Consider the following 20,966-nt stretch of genomic DNA (forward strand, 5'->3'; position numbering starts at 1 on the left):
GCATGGTGCCGTTGCGAATGTCAGGCTCCATTCAGAGGCACATCGATCTGCAGGTTGAACATGGTGAGATTGTAGACTCCTAAATTGATAATTCAGTTTTAGGCGATATTACAGTTAACTAGTTCCTTCACATGGTGATATTGACTTGTATTATTGTGTGTAGCTACATTTGTTAGCTATCGAGCTAGCCCATAAAGAGGAGCACTGCATTGTGGGTTTTGTAGTGGACTTGAGCTGCAACAGATTTCCACAATGATTTTCACATTGCTACCAACCTTAAACAACAAATTTAAACATTTGTTCACAAATATTGTTCTCACCTAAGTTATAGGAATTGGGTTATTTTGGGTGGATTTTTCCTTTAAAATTCAGTGTTTAACCATACTTTTGGGGACCACAAGTACCCACAATAGTAAACTAACAAAAATTAGACCAACTGGGAAAATGTTGTCGGTCCCCAAGGAAAAATAATATTTCTATTGGGTTTAGGGTTAGAATTAGTGTTGAGTTCAAATTTCGGTTAAGTTGGAGTTAAGGTTAAGTTTAGGAAAAATAGGATTTTGAATGTGAATCAATTGTATGTTCCCACAAGTTTAGTAAAACAAGACTGAGAGTGTGTGTGTGACCACAATCAATTAGTCTCTGTCCTAGGGATGAACAGGAATAAAAGTACAGTAAACAAAACATCTGGAACACTTTTCTTCAATATATCATTTTATTTAAAATAACGTTACAATTTATTACTCTACATTACATTTTCAAACCAGTTTTTCCTTTTTACATTGGTTAGTAAACCTTCATATATTCTAAGATATAAAAAAAACATCCCATTTGAGTTTCAGTATCGGTTGTTAATTCGTGTTCGTAGTTTGAGTAAATGCAACACTGCTTTACTTCCAGAACTTGACTTAATGTATATTTAAGTTAGGGTATTTGGCGACGCAAAAGCTACACAAAATAACTGACCAACAGTGGTGCGAGCACATAACACTATGATTTCCCACAACTTGAATAATTTGATGAAATAAATTATACGTTTTCAATCGAGAGAAAGTGCATTTTTATCCAAATTACAATTTTGCAATAATTTACAGTTAGAAGAAACAAGTCTTGGTTTTAACGTGCCTATACTTGCAATTGAACAAAAGCCCTGCTCACCTGAAGCGTAAGGTACAGAAATAAAATGTTTTAACTACACAAAGGCCTGCCATGTTATTCTTTTAGAACATCTAGCTCATATGGAAAAAAGTGTGATGTCCTTTATCGTTGGGGTGCGTTCAGAACATTTTGGAACGTTCAGATAGAAATACAGCTTGTAGAACAAACACCCCTCTCTGACATGCAGAATAAGTGACCAGCTCAAGTTCGACATTGTTTGGCTACTGAAAGTGGCGTTGTTCCGTTCAGAAGGGTGGTGTAACTGGACTACAACAGTGTCAAGCTGCTATCAGAGGAGGACACTGACCTTTTAATAATACCGCAACAAAAAGGTACAGGACTGACTGACCTTTAAAATCCATTCGATAGGGGAGACATTATAATTCTCTTAAAAACGGACATTATAGAGATAAAGCAAAGTATGTGTAATTGTCACTCGGAGCAAATTAGGGAAAGACATCTTAGTATCACTGGCATCTTGCCGGCCCCTGCTCGCTGTTACCATGACGATGGAACACTGATGACAAGGACACCCCACTACATACAAGTGTGCACCTGCGTATTTGTATGCGTGTCTGTGCCTCTGTATTCCCAGGGTATAAAAGCTAAGAGAGCACCTGCTTCAGCCTAGGGACGTACACCAAAGTCTGTCAAATGCTTTAGCTCAAGGACACATACCATTATGATGACAAACATTAAAGAACATTAACATGAATATGTTATAAGTGTGAGTGAGTCAGTTACGTGGTCTGGGGCAATGTTAGACTGGGCATGCTCAGACAGCGTAGTGCTGCCAAGGCAACCACATCTAGTCTGATGGCAGACCAACCTGGAGTGGAGGAATGGAACACTGGCACACTGAAAGGAGGCGCGCACACGCTAGTTGTCGCTCTCCCCTCTGTCAAAACTACACACACGTTCTGGTAGAGCATCTGCTATCTTTATGTCATCCATCTCTAAATTGGCTATTACTCTGGCTGTCAAAACGAATAGGCAGCACCTCAATTGCACATCTTCAGCACTTATTTCAGAATGCAGCAGTGGCATTTATAACGGACATGCTAGTGTATCGTTTTGTCATTGCCAATTCTCCTTTCGGGAGGCAAGAGTGCAGAACCATGCAATTAAGAATAGTACAGTTTTACACCTGTCAAACTTCAGTAATAGCCTTCATTTCAACATAGTTGAGGCATGGAAGGGATGTGAGCTAACCTTATACAGCCTGAAAAGGCTGCAAGGCATAGCTCGCTAGGGGAGGGGAAATGCCACCCATCCATCTCTACCTGCACAGCTGTCACCCTGCATAACCCCCTCTCGGTTGCATCCCAAATGGCACCCTATTACCTATATGTAGCCCTATGGGCCCCGGCCAAGAGAAGTGCACTTCCTTGGGAATAGGGTGTCTTTTGGGATGCCGCCTTGAGTCTTTATCTGCTGCCTCAAAACCTAAACCCCCATGGCCACGCCCCAATCGGGCCTACCGCCTCAGCAATACTGAGGAAAGACTGGAAACGCATGCTCACACCAGCCTAATACTATACCCATTTGGTTAGGCAAGGTGCAATGAGGGGCAACAGAGAGACATCCTGCATCATAACTGTACCTGCTCGGGCTGTTGTGGCCACGCTCCCACTTGTTAATGCACTTACTTCTACGCAGGAACACAGGCAGACACAGGTGCACACACACGCACCACTTGTCCTCCTGACACAGCTGAACAAACTGCAGAGCAGTACTTAGTGGTGAGTTACAGAGCCCAGGGAAGCAATCTCTACGGAAGTTCCTGAAAGACCTTTCCCTCGCTTGGTCCGCTCAACACTGACTCAGTAGTACTGAGTGGTACTTTAGTAGTACTCTACTGCTCTCTGCTGGTTGCACTAAGCACTGCACCCGAACACACACACAACACACTACTTCCACCCCTTTCTCCCAGTCTGTATTCGTCTCCCAGTCTGTATACGTAATATTCACTTTGTTCGTAGTTTCTCTGAATGTTTAGTTCAAGGTCAAGCCCCGACTTCATTGAGTAGATGCAAACACCACTGATAAAAAACAAATTTTATCTCTGAACTTGGAGATTCTACTGAATTACCACAACAATATTAAGGGGATAAATGGTCACACTTTCAGTTGTGGTGAACTGCCAACAGACATTCTAAACAAGAGTGTATTAGATAGGTTAGAAAATGTGAAAAATAGAGCAAGGATGAGAAGCCAAGGAGGAAGCTCCCCTGTCAACTTTCTACACGGTTAGAATAAGAAAGTCATTTCTTGAGCTCTTATATTAATCATATATTAATTTTGTAGACTACAGCCTCCTAGGCTTTTGACAGATAACCTAAAGCAGGTTTTTCTAAAACATAAGTGTACTGTTTTTATGAACATAACACCTTGCATCAGTTAATTTTGTCTCCTATTCTTTTGAAAAGCATGAGGTGGAGCACACCCAAAAAAGTTAGAGGCGCTGACTAATGCAGAGTAAACTGTAGACTATAAAAATAGAGTTGCACACACACCCTCCCAGTAATTGATTGGGTAAACCACCCAATTCATTACTGGGAGCTTATATACAGATTGTGTGACTATTTTTGTAGACTACAGCCTCCTAGGCTTTTGACAGATAACCTTTTGTTTCTTACCCTCCTTGTCCAAAAAAACATAATCTGATAATGTCCTGCATCAGTGAAAACAATGCTATATCCCGTTTAGCATTGCCAGTGACAATGGTGTCCCGCCCACCCTCTATCATTTTTCCCAGCATGTCATCCTGTAGTTCAGCAGACCAGAGGCACATTGAAAGCATTGGCCCGGACCAAACGTGTTGTAGAACTGGCCTAAACAATCACATCGCAGATGCCGGCTGGCCTCCTCGCTGGCGTGTCATCTGTTGATCACGTCAAGGTGTTCCCTTCGTCCAATGGTGTCGCAGGCTGCTGTAAACATTGACCAATCGCACTGTACTGTTCGTTTTCCTCAACCAGTGGGGTGGAAGAACTCAGTGTGTCCCGCCCCAAGTCAGGGGTGATGCACGGAGGAAAAAGTATATGCTGTTCTATGAACATCTAGTAATGACATGTTTTTTTCCTTCATTGCTCGTCGTCTATCTGCAAATTCCTGGGTTTGTGTGATACATTAAAAAACAAAAATAAATAAATTGATTTCCAGTTTCTGGAGTGAATCGCCTCAGTTCTCTTTTTTTGTTTCTTTTGCAGATGGCGTTCTCGGTTGTGATGGTGCGAGTGGACCGATTCTGGTGGAGTATTTAGGATGTGGCAATCTCGCCCCCTAGATGGCGCCATCTCTTCTGTGTCTCCAGAGCAGGGAGATATTCTAGAATAGAGAGAAGGTTCAAGAAACCAAACTCAACTGCTCACTTCCTGACCAGTAAAGCTGCAGATAGAAATGTAACAATCAGAGCAGACGGTGTCCAATGTTCACTCTACACTTCTGCTGTTCATTTGCCTTTGATGCTGTTCACTTTCCTTTGCTGTTCACTTGTCTCCCCTGTTAATTTGCCTTTACTGGTCATTTTGCATCTGGCTTTCATATTCCCTTGCTCTTAATTTGCCTTTGCTGTATCAGACTCTCCCACAGGGTAAACACCTATCAGTCTATGTCTATTCATCTTTGTGAAGTGACCTTGATGTGGATCACATGGCTGCTGTTTTTTTATGCCCATAAGCATACACCTGTATTTGTGCTCCTGTACACCTAACCTCAGAAGATGATTAACTTTGTTCTGTTCTCACTCATTCTTACCTACTGGGAGTGTTGGACTTGGGTGCTTTAAGCTTTTATGTCACTGAGTATAGTGGGCTGTTAAAACTCGTAAAATCTTTATCTCTCTCACATCCACCATGTACTTACTGGAAACAGTAGCATTGTGAAGGGTTCATGTGGTTTATGTTGGACAACAAGGCTGACAGCATCTTCCCAGACCACACTTACCATTGTTACTGCAGTTCTGGTTGTCTTTGTCAGAGGCCTCTTTTTCAACCTAAAATGTGGATAAGGAAAGGAGACAAGTGTCGGCAGAGAGAGGGGAAAATGGATATTTAGACTGCCTAATGTCGTAAAACCCATTGTCTAAAACTCTTGGGCCAGTAACCGAAAGGTCGCTGGTTCGAATACCTGAATCAACAAGGTGAAAAATGATCATAATTTATGTGCCCTTAAGCAACACACTTAACCCCGATTTTCTCCAGGGATGCCATACTACTATGGCTGGCCCTGTAACACATTTCACTGCACCTATCCAGTGTATGTGACAATAAAACATGTATTTTTATATAACATTGTAAGACAATGTCTGTGTCCCAAATGGCATCCCGTTCAAGGACTTTGCATAATTGTGTGAGTTGAATTGGTGCATGGGTATTCGTTAGTTGTTATGTACCGTATTTATCACACGCACAGCATACAGTCTAATTCGAGAAGCGGGAAATAGCCTATCACCTGTCAGATAACGTGAGAGCACCTAAAAAAAACTGGAGTGAAACGCGCTTTTATAAGCCCAACAATTCTAAATGCAATCGCGTGTTAAAAACGTTGATGGCCACGATTAAAAAGGACTACCATTGTTATTTCTCATTCTCAACTCATAATTCGAGTGCATAGGCTATAGTCAACATTAGGCGCCACTTTGAAATGTGAGCTTGAGGCAGTATAATAATTTAAACACGGAACGTTTTACTTTACTTAATGAGGTATATCTTACCTTGCTTCAAAGTAGCCTAGCAAAAACGTGGAGGTAATTATTTTATAAAGACTTCCTAATGCCATTAACCATCATTTGTCTACTGTTCTATTGGTTTTCATATCAACTTTCTCTCATTGTCCAGGCACCAAAGGCACAATCCTAGTCATATTAGCAACCGATCCTAGTTGTTGCATATTTAGATTCCCCCCTTTTCTGAGTTGAAGAGATTTTCATCTGTCACATTTTTTACATTTCATTGAACCTTTATTTACTCATATGGAACCTCTCGCATTAGGTGAGATGATTGAAACGGAGCTGTCCCACGAATTGCATTTTGACAAATGACGTTTAATTAGCTGCTTCATTACAGGAGTTGCATGTACAACAATGTTCCCTCTAAGCTGCGTGCGGTTCCACCTCGGACTGCCACGCAGAAGAAATATGAGCCCGCACAGAGAAGCACTAAATTGAACATCACTCAACTTTCTACAGTTTTCCCCTTTAGTTAACAATCAACGTTTCGCTCTTCTGTGGCAAGTGTGATCAAATCAACGCAATATTAGCTAGTTTCAATGTAACATACTGAAACAAAACGAACTACGCAAGATTTAGGATGCAAAACTAAATGCAAGAGATTTTCTTGTAGGCAGAGCACATTGGAGTAGGATTCTATTGCATTGACAGGCACGACTCAGGGCCCATACTCCACACAGACCGGTGCGCCACAACCAATCAGAGCTGCAGTAGGCCTCTATATGCAAATAGCCATTGCCATATATGGATCTGTGCAATTCACACTGAACTGGACTGTGTTTAGGCTACAGTACGAGTGATTGCGGGTAGATGCCTTGTTTCGAGATCAAAGTGAGAGCTGCAAGTAGCCACGTGTGCATATTTGTTCATATTCTTTGCTAGTTAGTGAGTTATTAGCCCAGTTCTAGTTCATTTCTAGTCAACAATGGTGGAGTAGTTGCTTCCAACAAGAGCTCAAAATGTGTGCATTTCTAGCCATCTTAGAAAGGCAAGTCAGGTAAAGAGCTTTTTTATGTCTAAAAAGGGAAGTGTTGTATTTCAGACGGACTTGAATAAGCTAAGCAGCCAACAGGCAGAGGGAAGCAGAATTTGATTTTCTGTAATGATGGGATGGGAAAAATAATAGATTGTATTTTGTAAAGTGGTTTCTTGCATCAAACAACATTTTCAGTCACCTTGTCTGAAGGACAAGTGGATAAACATGTTAAATGTCAAGCCCTGCATGTTTTTTTCCCACCAAAAGTCTGATGGAATGTAGGCACTGAACACCACATATTGGCTGCTACTGTAGGCTGAATGATAGAACAGCTACTTCCAATGTTAAAATGTAATGGGATGCATTTTTCTCCATGTTTTTTTATGATACGCCACTCTGGTAGGCCGACAGACTTTTGACTGTAAGACTTGCTATTGTTGCATGTTTCCATGAAGCTCGTAATGAAAAACGGACATTCCCTGTATGCATGAATAGTATTTTCCGACTGTGCTCATTGCCACACCCCATGCCTAAACCCCTTTTTGATGCAGAAAAAAGCCCTGTTATTCCCTATATTAGTGCACTACTTTTGACCAGGGGCCTCACTTACAAAATATACCCCAAAATGTGCATGCGCCATTTCACACAAAAGTTGACATTTTAACTTTATGTATGTGCTCACCTCCCTGCAAACTTTAGACCATGCGTACGCACATCTGCTAGTGGTTGAAACATTGTATTGCAAGCTGGCAAGTAAGTATTTTGTGCAAATGGAGGATATAATGAAAAGGTTATCCATAAAAAACTACAGCATTAACAAGAATGCAACCATTTGCCATTTGTGAGAAGAGCAAAAATCTGTGTTTTATATTTAGAATCAACAGAAGATCTCAATATACTTTGATTTGTTTAAGACGTGATTCCATATGTGTTATTTCATGCCTTCACTATTCTACAATGCCGAAAATAGTATAAATGAAAACCCTGGAATGAGTAGGTGTGTTCAAACCTTTGACTGGAATCGTTTCCTATTTTATAATCCATCTTTTCTGGCCGTAATGGGTTTATATTTCCCAAGGAGACATACAACAAATTACCATGCACATCTCATTTAATTGTAAATAGCTAGAGTAAATAGATAGGTTATATATATTTCAAGTTGTGCGTGGTTTATAATACCAGTATACATTTGAATTTAACAGCTGATCTTTCACATTGAAGTATGTATCAAGTTTTTAATTGTTCCAGATAGAGCATAAATTACTGCCAAAGATTAGAACTTTCTGCCAACACAGTCAATAGACCAGTAGCTTATAGAAAATATTTGACAGTACTGGTAGGCAGTATTGCTGTTCGATAGGAGCGCGACATCATTGCCCAATTCATCTCAGAGCCTAGACCACGGCAGGGCATATCAACCAGATAATCTATTGATAAACTAAATATCGAACCACAATTCGTTTTTTTTTGCATACAGCAAATAAAGGACGTTATTGTCACCACGAAAGGTGAAAAGAGGCGTTTTCCAGGCGGAGTTTTAATGCTCGTTCACAGTTTTACGACAATGCTGATTTAGAACGGGAAACATGAAGCAAGTTTCTAAATGTAAATTGTGAAATTCACGCAACAGCTATGAGGCCCTAAAGCCCTATGGGCCCTTGTCAAATGTAGTGCACTATAAAGAGAATAGGGTGCCATTTGGGATACAGGCAATTAGTTGTGTATTGGAAGAGAAGGGTGTGACTCTTACCTGTTTCCTCCACTTGAGCTCACAGAAGACCCTCTCGAAGCACTCGTGCATGTAGTTGAACTGGGGAGAGACGACACTCACTTTGTTAGAAAGCTCCAAATCTATTTTTTTTTAATCAACAATGTCAATGTCCCAAAAATTGCACCCTATTCCCAGAGCTCTTGTCAAAAGTAGTATGCCATTTGGGACAGACACCACTCTCAATTTCTATATCCTGTTGTATTCCATTAATGGCTGGCTATCTTAACCCAGAGTTTTATGTGAGCTGTTTTGTCTGTTGTGTATTGTAGACTCACGTATGGTGTGAAGATCTTCACCCAGCGAGGTTTCTTCTCCCCCCTGGCGTACTCAAAGCAGAACGCCATGCCCTCCTCATCGGTGTCCCAGCGCTGCATCTCCGCCCACTCAAACGATATCACCTGGTTCTGATGAAGCAGAAGAGAGAATGCTAAGTACACACACACACAGTATGAGCCAGTGTGTACACACTCAAATGTTTTTCCTTTTGTTCTGTGTGTGATAGAAGCGCCGCACACACACTATAAGTCAGGGTACCCATACTCCAATCTCACTCACCTCAAGCGTGCCGTCCTCTGTGCAGGCGTGCAGCTTGAAGTGGTGCATGCTTATGGCCGTGATGACGTGGCCCTTCCTCCGGGAGTCACAGGAGCAGTGGGGGAACATGACCTCATTGTATCCCTCACAGGAGCGCAGCAGACTCAGATACTGACAGATACAACAGACCGCCATCAACCACACAGGTAGACACCAAACAGGAACATACAATATACAGATGAATACACCTACACATTATGTCAGCAATGGACAGATAACAGCGACAAGAAAGGCACACTCACGCTGTACGTTATGAGATGCTTTTATCGAAAGCGCCATAGTGCATACATTTTACGTACGGGTGGTCCCAGGAATCGAACCCACTATCCTGTGTTGCAAGCTGCATGCTCTACCAACTAAGCTACAGTGGACCACTTGCAATGGGAAGACAAGAGAAAGAAGAGATTAGAAAAAGGGACTAACCATGGCCATCTTGCGCTGCTCTGCGAGTTTTGTCAGCTGGTAAGACTTGTCTTCTGTTTTGATGAATCCCTTCTTCACATCATCCAATGCCTTAGCAGACAGAGAAAGGGGCTTTTGTTAGAGGCAACATTTCATCTAAACTAGCAAAGAGCAGTGGTACGCATATGTAATCTCATTCAAACTGACCACAGATCAGTTTTGACACAGTAGGCTACCACTGATTCAGGACCAGTAAGTCACCCAGAAATGTTTCAACTACAGACAGAATCTCAAAGCTCTTGAAAAGCAAAACAAACAAAATAAAACAAAGCTAGACAGAGTAGGTCTGGAACAAATTACTGAGTGCAAACCTGAACTATGTGAAAATTCTGTGCAACTTCTGGCACGCGTTTACTGTGAACACAGAGGCTGTACCTGCTTTAAGTTAAAGTTGGCTACTGTGGCTATTTAATCAATGTAGATCTACCAGTGGCCTACCATCAAAAGCAATGGAGAAAAATGCATCCCATAACATTATGACATGGAAATAGCTGTTCTATCATTCTGTCTACAGTAACACCAAATGTGTGGTGTTCAATGTAATGTAATGTAATGTAATGTAATATATATATATATATATATATATTATTTTTGCAATATCATAGACAGCGTGGTTTATAATACCGGTATAAATTCAAATTTAACAGTTGAGCTTTTACATTGAATTAGGCCTATGTATCAAGTTAATGTCATGTGACCTACAGTGAAATGCCTTTGCTTGCCCTTTCCCAACAATGCAGTAATGAATATCAGTAGTACTATAACAAACAATATGCATACAAAATGTCAAGTAGAACAAAAACACAAGAAATAGAACTGTAACTAATACATATAAACTCAGCAAAAAAAGAAATGTCCTCTCACTGTCAACTGCATTTATTTTCAGCAAACTTACCATGTGTAAATATTTGTATGAACATAACAAGATTCAACATCTGAGACATAAACTGAACAAGTTCCACAGACATGTGACTAATTGGAATAATGTGTCCCTGAACAAAGGGGGGAATCAAAATCAAACGCAACAGTCAGTATCTGGTGTGGCCACCAGCTGCATTAAGTACTGCAGTGCATCTCCTCATGGACTGCACCAGATTTGCCAGTTATTGCTGTGAGATGTTACCCCACTCTTCCACCAAGGCACCTGCAAGTTCCCGGACATTTCTTGGAGGAATGGCCCTCGCCCTCACCCTCCGATCCAACAGGTCCCAGACGTGCTCAATGGGATTGAGATCTGGGCTCTTCGCTGGCCATGGCAGAACACTGACATTCCTGTCTTGCAGGAAATCACACACAGAACGAGCAGAATGGCTGGTGGCATTGTCATGTTGGAGGTTCATGTCAGGATGAGCCTGCAGGAAGGGTACCACATGAGGGAGGAGGATGTCTTCCCTGTAACGCAGTGTTGAGATTGCTTGCAATGACAACACGCTCAGTCCGATGATTCTGTGGCACACCGCCCCAGACCATGACGGACCCTCCACCTCCAAATCAATCCCGCTCCAGAGTACAGGTCTTGGTGTAACGCTCATTCCTTCGATGACAAACACGAATCCGACCATAACCCCTGCTGAGACAAAACCGCGACTCGTCAGTAAAGAGCACTTTTTGCCAGCCCTGTCTGGTCCAGTGACTGTGGGTTTGGGCCCATAGGCGACGTTGTAGACGGTGATGTCTGGATAGGACCTGTCTTACAACGGGCCTACAAGCCCTTAGTCCAGCCTCTCTCAGCCTATTGCGGACAGTCTGAGCACTGATGGAGGGATTGTGTGTTCCTGGTGTAACTCGGGCAGTTGTTGTTGCCATCCTGTACCTGTCCCGCAGGTGTGATGTTAGGATGTACCGATCATGTGCAGGTGTTGTTACACATGGTCTGCCACTGCAAAGATGATCAGCTGTCCGTCATGTCTCTCTGCAGCGCTGTCTGAGGCGTCTCACAGTACGGACATTGCAATTTATTGCCCTGGCCACATCTGCAGTCCTCATGCCTCCTTGCACGTTCACGCAGATGAGCAGGGACCCTGGGCATCTTTCTTTTGGTGTTTTTCAGAGTCAGTAGAAAGGCCTCTTTTGTGTCTTACGTTTTTCATAATTGTGACCATAATTGCCTACTGTCTGTACGCGGTTAGTGTCTTAACGACCGTTCTGCATGTTCATTAATTGTTTATGGTTCATTGAACAAGCAGTGTTTTAACCCTTTAAAATGAAGACCTGTGAAGTTATTTGGATTTTTACATATGATCTTTGAAAGACAGGGTCCTAAAAAAGGGATGTTTCTTTTTTTGCTGAGTTAGAGATATATATATATATATATATATTCACCTTTAAATTTAACTAGGCAAGTCAGCTAAGAACATACACAATCATACAAGTACATACAGTTGAAGTCGGAAGTTTACATACACCTTAGCCAAACAGATTTAAACTCAGTGTTTCACAATTCCTGACATTTAATCCTAGTAAAAATTCCCTGTCCTAGGTCAGTTAGGATCACCACTTTATTTTAAGAATGTGAAATGTCAGAATAATAGCAGAGAGAATGATTTCTTTCAGCTTGTATTTCTTTCATCACATTCCCAGTGGGTCAGAAGTTTACATATACTCATTTAGTATTTGGTAGCATTGCCTGTAAATTGTTGAATTTGGGTCAAACTTTTCAGGTTGCCTTCCACAAGCTTCCCACAATAAGTTGGGTGAATTTCGGCCCATTCCCCCAGACAGAGCTGGTTTAACTTCTTCGATATAGGGGGCGCTCTTAATATTTGGATTAAAAAAACGTTCCCGTTTTAAACAAGATATTTTGTCACGAAAAGATGCTCGACTATGCATATAATTGACAGCTTTGGAAAGAAAACACTCTTGACGTTTCCAAAACTGCAAAGATATTGTTTGTGAGTGCCCCAGAACTAATGCTACAGGCAAAACCAAGATGAAATTTCATACAGGAAATGCCCCATGTTCCAATGTCTCCTTATATGGCTGTGAATGCGCAAGGAATGAGACTATACTTTCTGTCGTTTCCCCAAGGTGTCTGCAGCATTGTGACGTATTTATAGGCATATCATTGGAAGATTGACCATAAGAGACTACATTTACCAGGTGTCCGCTTGGTGTACTCCGTCGAAATTATTGTGCTGCGTCCACTTTTCCATTTGGTTCAGAGGAGAAAGGCAACTGCCACGAATGATTTATCATCGAATAGATATGTGAAAAACACCTTGAGGATTGATTCTAAACAACGTTTGCCATGTTTCAGTCGATATTATGGAGTTAATTTGGAAAAAAGTTTGGCGTTGTAATGACTGAATTTTCGGGGGGTTTTCTTAGCCAAACTTGATGAACAAAACGGAGCGATTTCTCCTACACAAATCGTCTTTTTGGAAAAACTGAACATTTGCTATCTAACAGAGTCTCCTCATTGAAAACATCCGAAGTTCTTCAAAGGTAAATGATTGAATGCTTTTCTTGTTTTTGTGAAAATGTTGCCTGCTGAATGCTAGGCTTAATGCTATGCTAGCTATCAATACTCTTACACAAATGCTTGTGTAGCTATGGTTGAAAAGCATATTTTGAAAATCTGAGATGACAGTGTTGTTTACAAAAGGCTAAGCATGTGAGCCAATATATTTATTTCATTTCATTTGCGATTTTCAAAAATAGTTAACGTTGCGTTATGCTAATGAGCTTGAGGCTATGATTACGCTCCCGGATACGGGATTGCTCGACGCTAGAGGTTAACTGAGTCAGCTTTGTAGGCCTCCTTGCTCGCACACGCCTTTTCAGTTCTGCCCACAAATGTTCTATAGGATTGAGGTCAGGGCTTTATGATGGCCACTCCAATACCTTGACTTTGTTGTCCTTACGCCATTTCGCCACAACTTTGGAAGTATGCTTGGGGTCATTGTCCATTTGGAAGACCCATTTGCGACCAAGCTTTAAATTCCTGACTAATGTCTTGAGATGTTGCTTCAATATATTCACATAATTTCCCCTTCTCATGATGTCCTCTATTTTGTGAAGTGCACCAGTCCCTTCTGCAGCAAAGCATCCCCACAACATGATGCTGCCACCCCTGTGCTTCATGGTTGGGATGGTGTTATTTGGCTGGCAAGCCTCCCCCTTTTTCCTCCAAACATAACGATGGTCATTATGGCCAAACATTTCTGTTTTTGTTTCAGCAGACCAGAGGACATTTCTCCAAAAAGTATGATCTTTGTCCACATGTGCAGTTGCAAACCGTAGTCTGGCTTTTTGATGGCGGACAATGCGTCTCCTTCCTGAGTGGTATGACAGCTGCGTGGTCCCATGGTGCTCATACTTGCGTACTATTGTTTGTACAGATGAACGTGGTAAATTCAGGCATTTGGAAATTGCTCCCAAGAATGAACCAGACTTGTGGAGGTCTACATTTTCCCCCCCTGTGGTCTTGGCTGATTTCTTTTGATTTTCCATGATGTCAAGCAAAGATGCACTAAGTATGAAGGTAGGCCTTGAAATACATCCACAGGTACACCTCCAATTGGCCTATCAGAAGCTTCTAAAGCCATGTTGTTTTCTGGAATTTTCCAAGCGGTTTAAAGACAGTCAACTTAGTGCATGTAAACTTCTGACACCCTGGAATTGTGATACAGTGAATTATAAGTGAAATAATCTGTTTGTAAACAATGGTTGGAAAAATGACTTGTGTCATGCACAAAGTAGATGTCCTAAACGACTTGCCAAAAGTATAGTTTGTTTACAAGAAATTTGTGGAGTGGTTGAAAAACGTGTTTTAATGACTCCAATCTAAGTGTATGTAAAATTCCAACTTCAACTGTACAACGACGGCACTCCCCAATTTTGCGCCACCCTATGGGACTCCCAATCACGGCCGGATGTGATACAACCTAGATTCGAACCAGGGACTGTAGTGACATTTCTTGCACTGAGATGCAGCGACTTAGACCGCTGCGCCACTCAAACAGTAGAGCAAAATGTTGCTCATATTTCTTCTGCACGGCAGAGCATTGGTCTGGACTACAACAATTGTCAGCCAGATTTGAAAGTTAAGTATTTTAAGCCTCCAACCGATAGTTGGAACGACAGTCAAGAGAGAGCTCTTACCTGGTGGAAGCAGTAGTGAACGGCCAGAGGTTTGTCCCTGAGCAGCTCCTCCTCCTGAGAAGTGAAGAGCCACTTGCGGAGGGCCAGACAGGTACCCGGCACGGCCGATGTGTAGTTCTGTACGTACAACTTGTGGGGGAACTCGTTGGGGGCCAGTTTTCTCACTAGGGAAATGGGGAGAGGTGGTTAAGGGCGCGTCTCAATAGACTAGAGATTTCACCCTCCTGTCATCAGCAAAGATGTGGAGAAACATAGGCTGCGAGGAGACGGCATGGCGGAAACATGTTTTGGTGGCTACTTTCATTTCAATTTCTCTGTATTTGAAGATCAGTGCAGTTGAGGGGAAGGAGACATGGAGAGGAAGCCACTTTCGACTACTGAGATGCAACTGTAATCATAAGAGTAAAGGTGAAAGGGGTCGGTACATGGACTAGCTGTGGACTCCGGAAGAATGAATGAATAAACAGATGAATGTCTTACCAAAGGAGTGGTTGATGACTTCAAAGAGGGCAAAGTAGCTGGCCATGATGCTGTCCATACCAACCTTCATCACTAAAGCCTGGGGGATGGAGAGAGGGAAAGTACAGTGGCGGCCCAGAAGTTATTGATAGTCATGCACCATACAGTCACATAAGAGCTATGCATGCATTGATATTGATCTAGTGCTATGCACTCTGGTCCTATGAGTGTAAACTTTGTCCCAGCATTAACCCACCAGATGATTCAACTAACCAGGGTCTTGATTTTTATTTTACCTTTATTTAACTAGGCAAGTCAGTTAAGAACAAATTCTTATTTTTCAATGACGGCTTAGGAACAGTGGGTTAACTGCCTGTTCAGGGGCAGAACAACAGATTTGTACCTTGTCAGCTCGGGGGTTTGAACTTGCAACCTTCCGGTTACTAGTCCAACACTAGGCTACCCTGCCGCCCCATGATGATTTCATTAATATCTCCATTATTCGTCTGTCCTTATGTTTAGTGTACTTTTATGTACACTTATTTTAATGTGAGATTTTATTATATTTATCCTGCAGATTTTCTTGTGCATATAAAGTGACTTTGGGTGTCTCGAAAAGCACTTAAAATGTATTATTAATATAGAAGTTGAATGGTTGAATCAAGGGTGTATTCAGTGGTGTACTGACTGAGCAACCAGGCATGAAGGACCTTGGTCAGGGAGGTGACCAAGAACCCAATGACCACTGACAGAACTACAGCGTTCATTGGCTGAGATGGGAGAATATGCCAGAAGGACAACAGTCTCTACAGTACTTCACCAATCTGGGCTTTATGGGAGTGGCCAGACGGAAACCATACTGAGAAAAAGGCAAATAACTGCACGCCTGTAGTTTGCAAAAAGTGACGTGAAACTCAGAACATAATGCAAAAGATTAAGTGGTCTGATGAGAAAAACGTAACTCTTCGGCCTGAATTCAAAGCGCTATGTCTGGAGAAAACCAGGCACAGCTCATCACCCGTCTAACACCATCCCTACTGTGAAGAATGGTGATGGCAGCATCATGCTATGGGAATGCTATTCAGCACCGGGAGACTGGTAAGGATCGAGGAACAACGAATGGAGCCAAATACTGGAAAATCCTTGATGAGAACATGCTTCAGAGTGCACTCCAGACTTGAATCCCATTGAAAATCTGTGGAAGACTGCTGTTCACTGCTGCTCCCCATCTAACGTAACAGAGCTTGAGAAAATCTGCACAAAGCTGATAGACATACCCAAGACGACGCAAAGCTGGGATCGCCTCCAACGACTCATCTACAAAGTATTGACTATGTGAATTACGTAAATGAGATATTGCTGTATTTCATTTGGCCCCAAAAAATCTAATGTTTTCACCTTGTCATTATGGAGTATTGTGTGTAGATGGATGAGAAATCAATTTAATCAATATTGAATTCAAGCTGTAACAAAATGTGTCAAAATAAGTCAAGGGGTATGAACACTTTCTGAAGGCACTGTAGCTATTCATTACAGTAGCTAGCTAGCTAAACTAGCGAGTGCTTTGTTAACTTTATTAGCACCATGTTTTGAGAGGTGGAAAACGCACACACCATAGCCCAGTCCTATCTGGGGCTGCCAAATCATCTCCCTCTCTGCCTTATCCGTGCTTTGTGCCGTCACACTTTTAGAGCCCTGCCTCTAGGACTAGAAGTGAGGAACACGGCACTGCTCTATACCTGGTAGACTTAAAATATATATATATGTTTTATTAAAGAGGTGGATCAGCTTAATATTGCAGAAAGAATGTTGCTTCCATCAAAGTAATTGTCTGCATCATTTCCAGTCCCTATTTTTTGGGTAAATATATATACACAGCTTTTTTCCATCTACGTAACATTGGAAAAATCAGAAACTTTGTCCAAAAATGATGCAGAAAAGTTGATCCATGCTTTTGTTGCTTCTAGGTTGGACTACTGCAGTGCTCTACTTTCCAGCTACCCGGATAAAGCACTAAATAAATTTCAGTTAGTGCTAAATACGGCTGCTAGAATCCTGACTAGAACCAAAAAATGTGATCATATTACTCCAGTGCTAGCCTCCCTACACTGGCTTCCTGTTAAGGCAAGGGCTGATTTCAAGGTTTTACTGCTAACCTACAAAGCATTACATGGGCTTGCTCCAACCCATCTTTCCGATTTGGTCCTGCCGTACATGCCTACATGTGACCGTAGCGTACAAGACGCAGGCCTCCTAATTGTCCCTAGAATTTCTAAGCAAACAGCTGGAGGCAGGGATTTCTCCTATAGAGCTTCATTTTTATGGAATGGTCTGCCTACCCATGTGAGAGACGCAGACTCGGTCTCAACCTTTAAGTCTTTACTGAAGACTCATCTCTTCAGTGGGTCATATGACTGAGTGTAGTCTGGCCCAGGAGTGTGAAGGTGAACGGAAAGGCACTGGAGCAAAGAACCGCCCTCGCTGTCTCTGCCTGGCCGGTTCCCCTCTCTCCACTGGGATTCTCTGACTCTAACCCTATTACAGATGCTGAGTCACTGGCTTACTGGTGCTCTTCCATGCCGTACCTAGGAGGGGTGCGTCACTTGAGTGGGTTGAGTCACTGATGTGATCTTCCTGTTTGGGTTGGCGCCCCCCCTTGGGTTGTGCCGTGGCGGAGATCTTTGTGGGCTATACTCGGCCTTGTCTCAGGATGGTAAGTTGGTGGTTGAAGATATCCCTCTAGTGGTGTGGGAGCTGTGCTTTGGCAAAGTGGGTGGGGTTATATCCTTCCTGTTTGGCCCTGTCCGGGGGTATCATCAGAAGAGGCCACAGTGTCTCCTGACCCCTCCTGTCTCAGCCTCCAGTATTTATGCTGCAGTAGTTTGTGTCGGGGGGCTAGGGTCAGTTTGTTATATCTGGAGTACTTCTCCTGTCTTATTCGGTGTCCTGTGTGAATGTAAGTATGCTCTCTCTAATTCTCTCTCTCAGAGGAGGACCTGAGCCCTAGGACCATGCCTCAGGACTACCTGGCATGATGACTCCTTGCTGTCCCCAGTCCACCTGGCCGTGCTGCTGCTCCAGTTTCAACTGTCATGCCTGCGGCTATGGAACCCTGACCCGTTCACTGGATGTGCTACCTGTCCCAGACCTGCTGTTTTCAACTCTCTCGAGACAGCAGGAGCGGTAGATATACTGTTAATGATTTACTCCTGAGGTGCTGACTTGCTGCACTCTCGAGAACTACTGTGATTATTATTATTTGACCATGCTGGTCATTTATGAACATTTGAACATCTTGGCCATGGTCTGTTATAATCTTCACCCGGCACAGCCAGAAGAGGACTGGCCACCCCTCATAGCCTGGTTCTTCTCTAGGTTTATTCCTAGGTTTGGCCTTTCTAGGGAGTTTTTCCTAGCCACCGTGCTTCTACACCTGCATTGCTTGCTTGTTTGGGGTTTTAGGCTGGGTTTCTGTACAGTACTTTGAGATATCAGCTGATGTAAGAAGGGCTATATAAATACATTTTATACATACACATACGTCTATAGACATAAATACTTTATAAAGAATTAAACCTTTATTATTCCCCGCAAACCCTACCACCGATCCCCCAAATGGAGTAAGCTAATAAACACTTCGGCTTTTACCTTCAATTTATACATCGTATACACATTTTACAGACAGTCAATTATACAATAGGTATTTTTTGTTATACCTGGTAGACTTGGTCAGTCGTGCTATTCTTGCGCACCCTGACCGAGATGGTGGTCTTGTCTGGCAGGGCTATCCGCAACTCCACGTCTGACACACCATTGTAATTCTGACAAACAGAGAAAGAAAGGGTGAGCATCAGTGTGTGTGTGTGTCACACACAGCTACGGAACCTGCCTGCACAAACGTACCTCATCTGATTCAGACAGGAATTCCTGCATGATGTCACTCTCCCCAATCACCCGCACAGAACAAACTACAGAAGAAGAGAGCAAAATGTCTTAACATATTGCATTCACATGTACACTTTGAACATACACATACAGTTGAAGTCGGAAGTTTACATACACCTTCTTAGCCAAATACATTTAAACTCAGTTTCACAGTTCCTGACATTTAATCCTAGTAAAAAGTTCCTGTCCTAGGTCAGTTAAAATAAAGTGGTGATCCTAAGAATGTGAAATGTCAGAAAAGTAGTAGAGAGAATGATTTCTTTCAGCTTGTATTTCTTGCATCACATTCCCAGTGGGTCATAAGTTTACATACACTCAATTAGTATTTGGTAGCCATGCCTTAAAATAGTTTAACTTGGGTCAAACATTTTGGGTAGCCTTCCCACAATAAGTTGGGTGAATTTTGGCCAATTCCTCCTGACAGAGCTGGTTCAGTTCTGCCCACAAATGTTCTATATGATTGAGGTCAGGGCTTTGTGATGGCCACTCTAATATCTTGACTTTGTTGTCCTTAAGCCATTTTGCCACAACTTTGGAAGTATGCTTGGGGTCATTGTCCATTTGGAACACCCATTTGCGACCAAGCTTTAACTTCTTGAGTGATGTCTTGAGATGTTGCTTCAATATATCCACATAATTTCCCCTTCTCATGATGCCATCTATTTTGTGAAGTGCACCAGTCCCTCCTGCAGCAAAGTCCCCCCCACAGCATGATGCTGCCCACACGTGATTCACATTTGGATGTTGTTCCTCGGCTTGCAAGCCTCTCCCTTTTTTCTCCAAACATAACAATGGTCATTATGGCCAAACAGTTCTATTTTTGTTTCATCAGACCAGAGGACATTTCTCCAAAAAGTATGATCTTTGTCCCCATTGGCAGTTGCAAACCGTAGTCTGGCTTTTTGATGGCGGTTTTGGAGCAGTGGCCTCTTCCTTGCTGAGCGGCCTTTCAGGTTATGTCGATATAGGACTCGTTTAACTGTGGATATACATACTTTTGTAGCCGTTTCCTCCAGCATCTTCACAAGGTCCTTTGCTGTTGTTCTGGGATTGATTTTCACTTTTCACATCAAAGCACATTCATCTCTAGGAGACAGAATGCGTCTCCTTCGTGAGCGATATGACGGCTGCGTGGTCCCATGGTGTTTATACTTGCATACTATTGTTTTGTACAGATGAACGTGGTACCTTCATGCACCTTCATTGTTTTTCTGAGATCTTGGCTGATTTCTTTTGATTTTCCCATGATGTCAAGCAAAGAGGCACTGAGTTTGAAGGTAGGCCTTGAAATACATCCACATGTGCACCTCCAATTAACTCAAATGATGTCAATTAGCCTATCAGAAGCTTCTAAAGCCATGACATCATTTTCTGGAATTTTCCAAGCTGTTTAAAGGTACAGTCAACTTAGTATATGTAAACTTCTGACCCACTGGAATTGTGATACAGTGAATTATAAGTGAAATAATCTGGAAACAATTGTTGAAAAAACGACTTAGTAGATATCCTAACCGACTTGCCAAAACTCTAGTTTCTTATCAAGAAATTTGTGGAGTGGTTGAAAAACAAGTTTTAATGACTCCAACCTAAGTGTATTACGTAAACTCCCGACTTCAACTGTACACATACATGTACATACACATTCAAGGGCATTCAACAAGTATTGCAATGATTAGCGATACGTCTGCAGGAGATAGAGAGCTATGTCGAAGTTCAACACACTGCATTACAGCATACTTGGTTTCTTACTTCTCGAAACACTCGGC

At 42.3% G+C, this 20,966-nt stretch overlaps 1 protein-coding gene across 2 annotated transcripts in view; it reads right to left on the minus strand.

Moving 5' to 3' along the window:
* Positions 1–693: 693 nt before the first annotated feature.
* LOC135552423 (sorting nexin-27-like) overlaps positions 694–20,966 on the minus strand; it is a 46,332-nt gene continuing 26,059 nt past the window's right edge. The window contains exons 4-13 of one of the 2 annotated variants that reach the window (XM_064984019.1): positions 19,159–19,223; positions 18,972–19,076; positions 15,277–15,355; positions 14,797–14,960; positions 9,655–9,744; positions 9,193–9,342; positions 8,913–9,041; positions 8,617–8,676; positions 5,107–5,155; positions 694–4,488 (exon numbers count right to left, since the gene is read on the minus strand). In XM_064984019.1, the coding sequence (XP_064840091.1) occupies positions 4,421–4,488; positions 5,107–5,155; positions 8,617–8,676; positions 8,913–9,041; positions 9,193–9,342; positions 9,655–9,744; positions 14,797–14,960; positions 15,277–15,355; positions 18,972–19,076; positions 19,159–19,223 (959 nt within the window). In that variant the 3' untranslated portion in view covers positions 694–4,420. Of the gene's footprint in view, positions 4,549–5,106; positions 5,156–8,616; positions 8,677–8,912; positions 9,042–9,192; positions 9,343–9,654; positions 9,745–14,796; positions 14,961–15,276; positions 15,356–18,971; positions 19,077–19,158; positions 19,224–20,966 lie in introns of both variants that reach the window. The other variant, XM_064984020.1, reaches the window with a different exon arrangement.

The sequence above is a fragment of the Oncorhynchus masou genome, chromosome 13 (genome assembly GCF_036934945.1).
Source record: "Oncorhynchus masou masou isolate Uvic2021 chromosome 13, UVic_Omas_1.1, whole genome shotgun sequence".
Classification (NCBI taxonomy): Eukaryota; Metazoa; Chordata; class Actinopteri; order Salmoniformes; family Salmonidae; genus Oncorhynchus; species Oncorhynchus masou.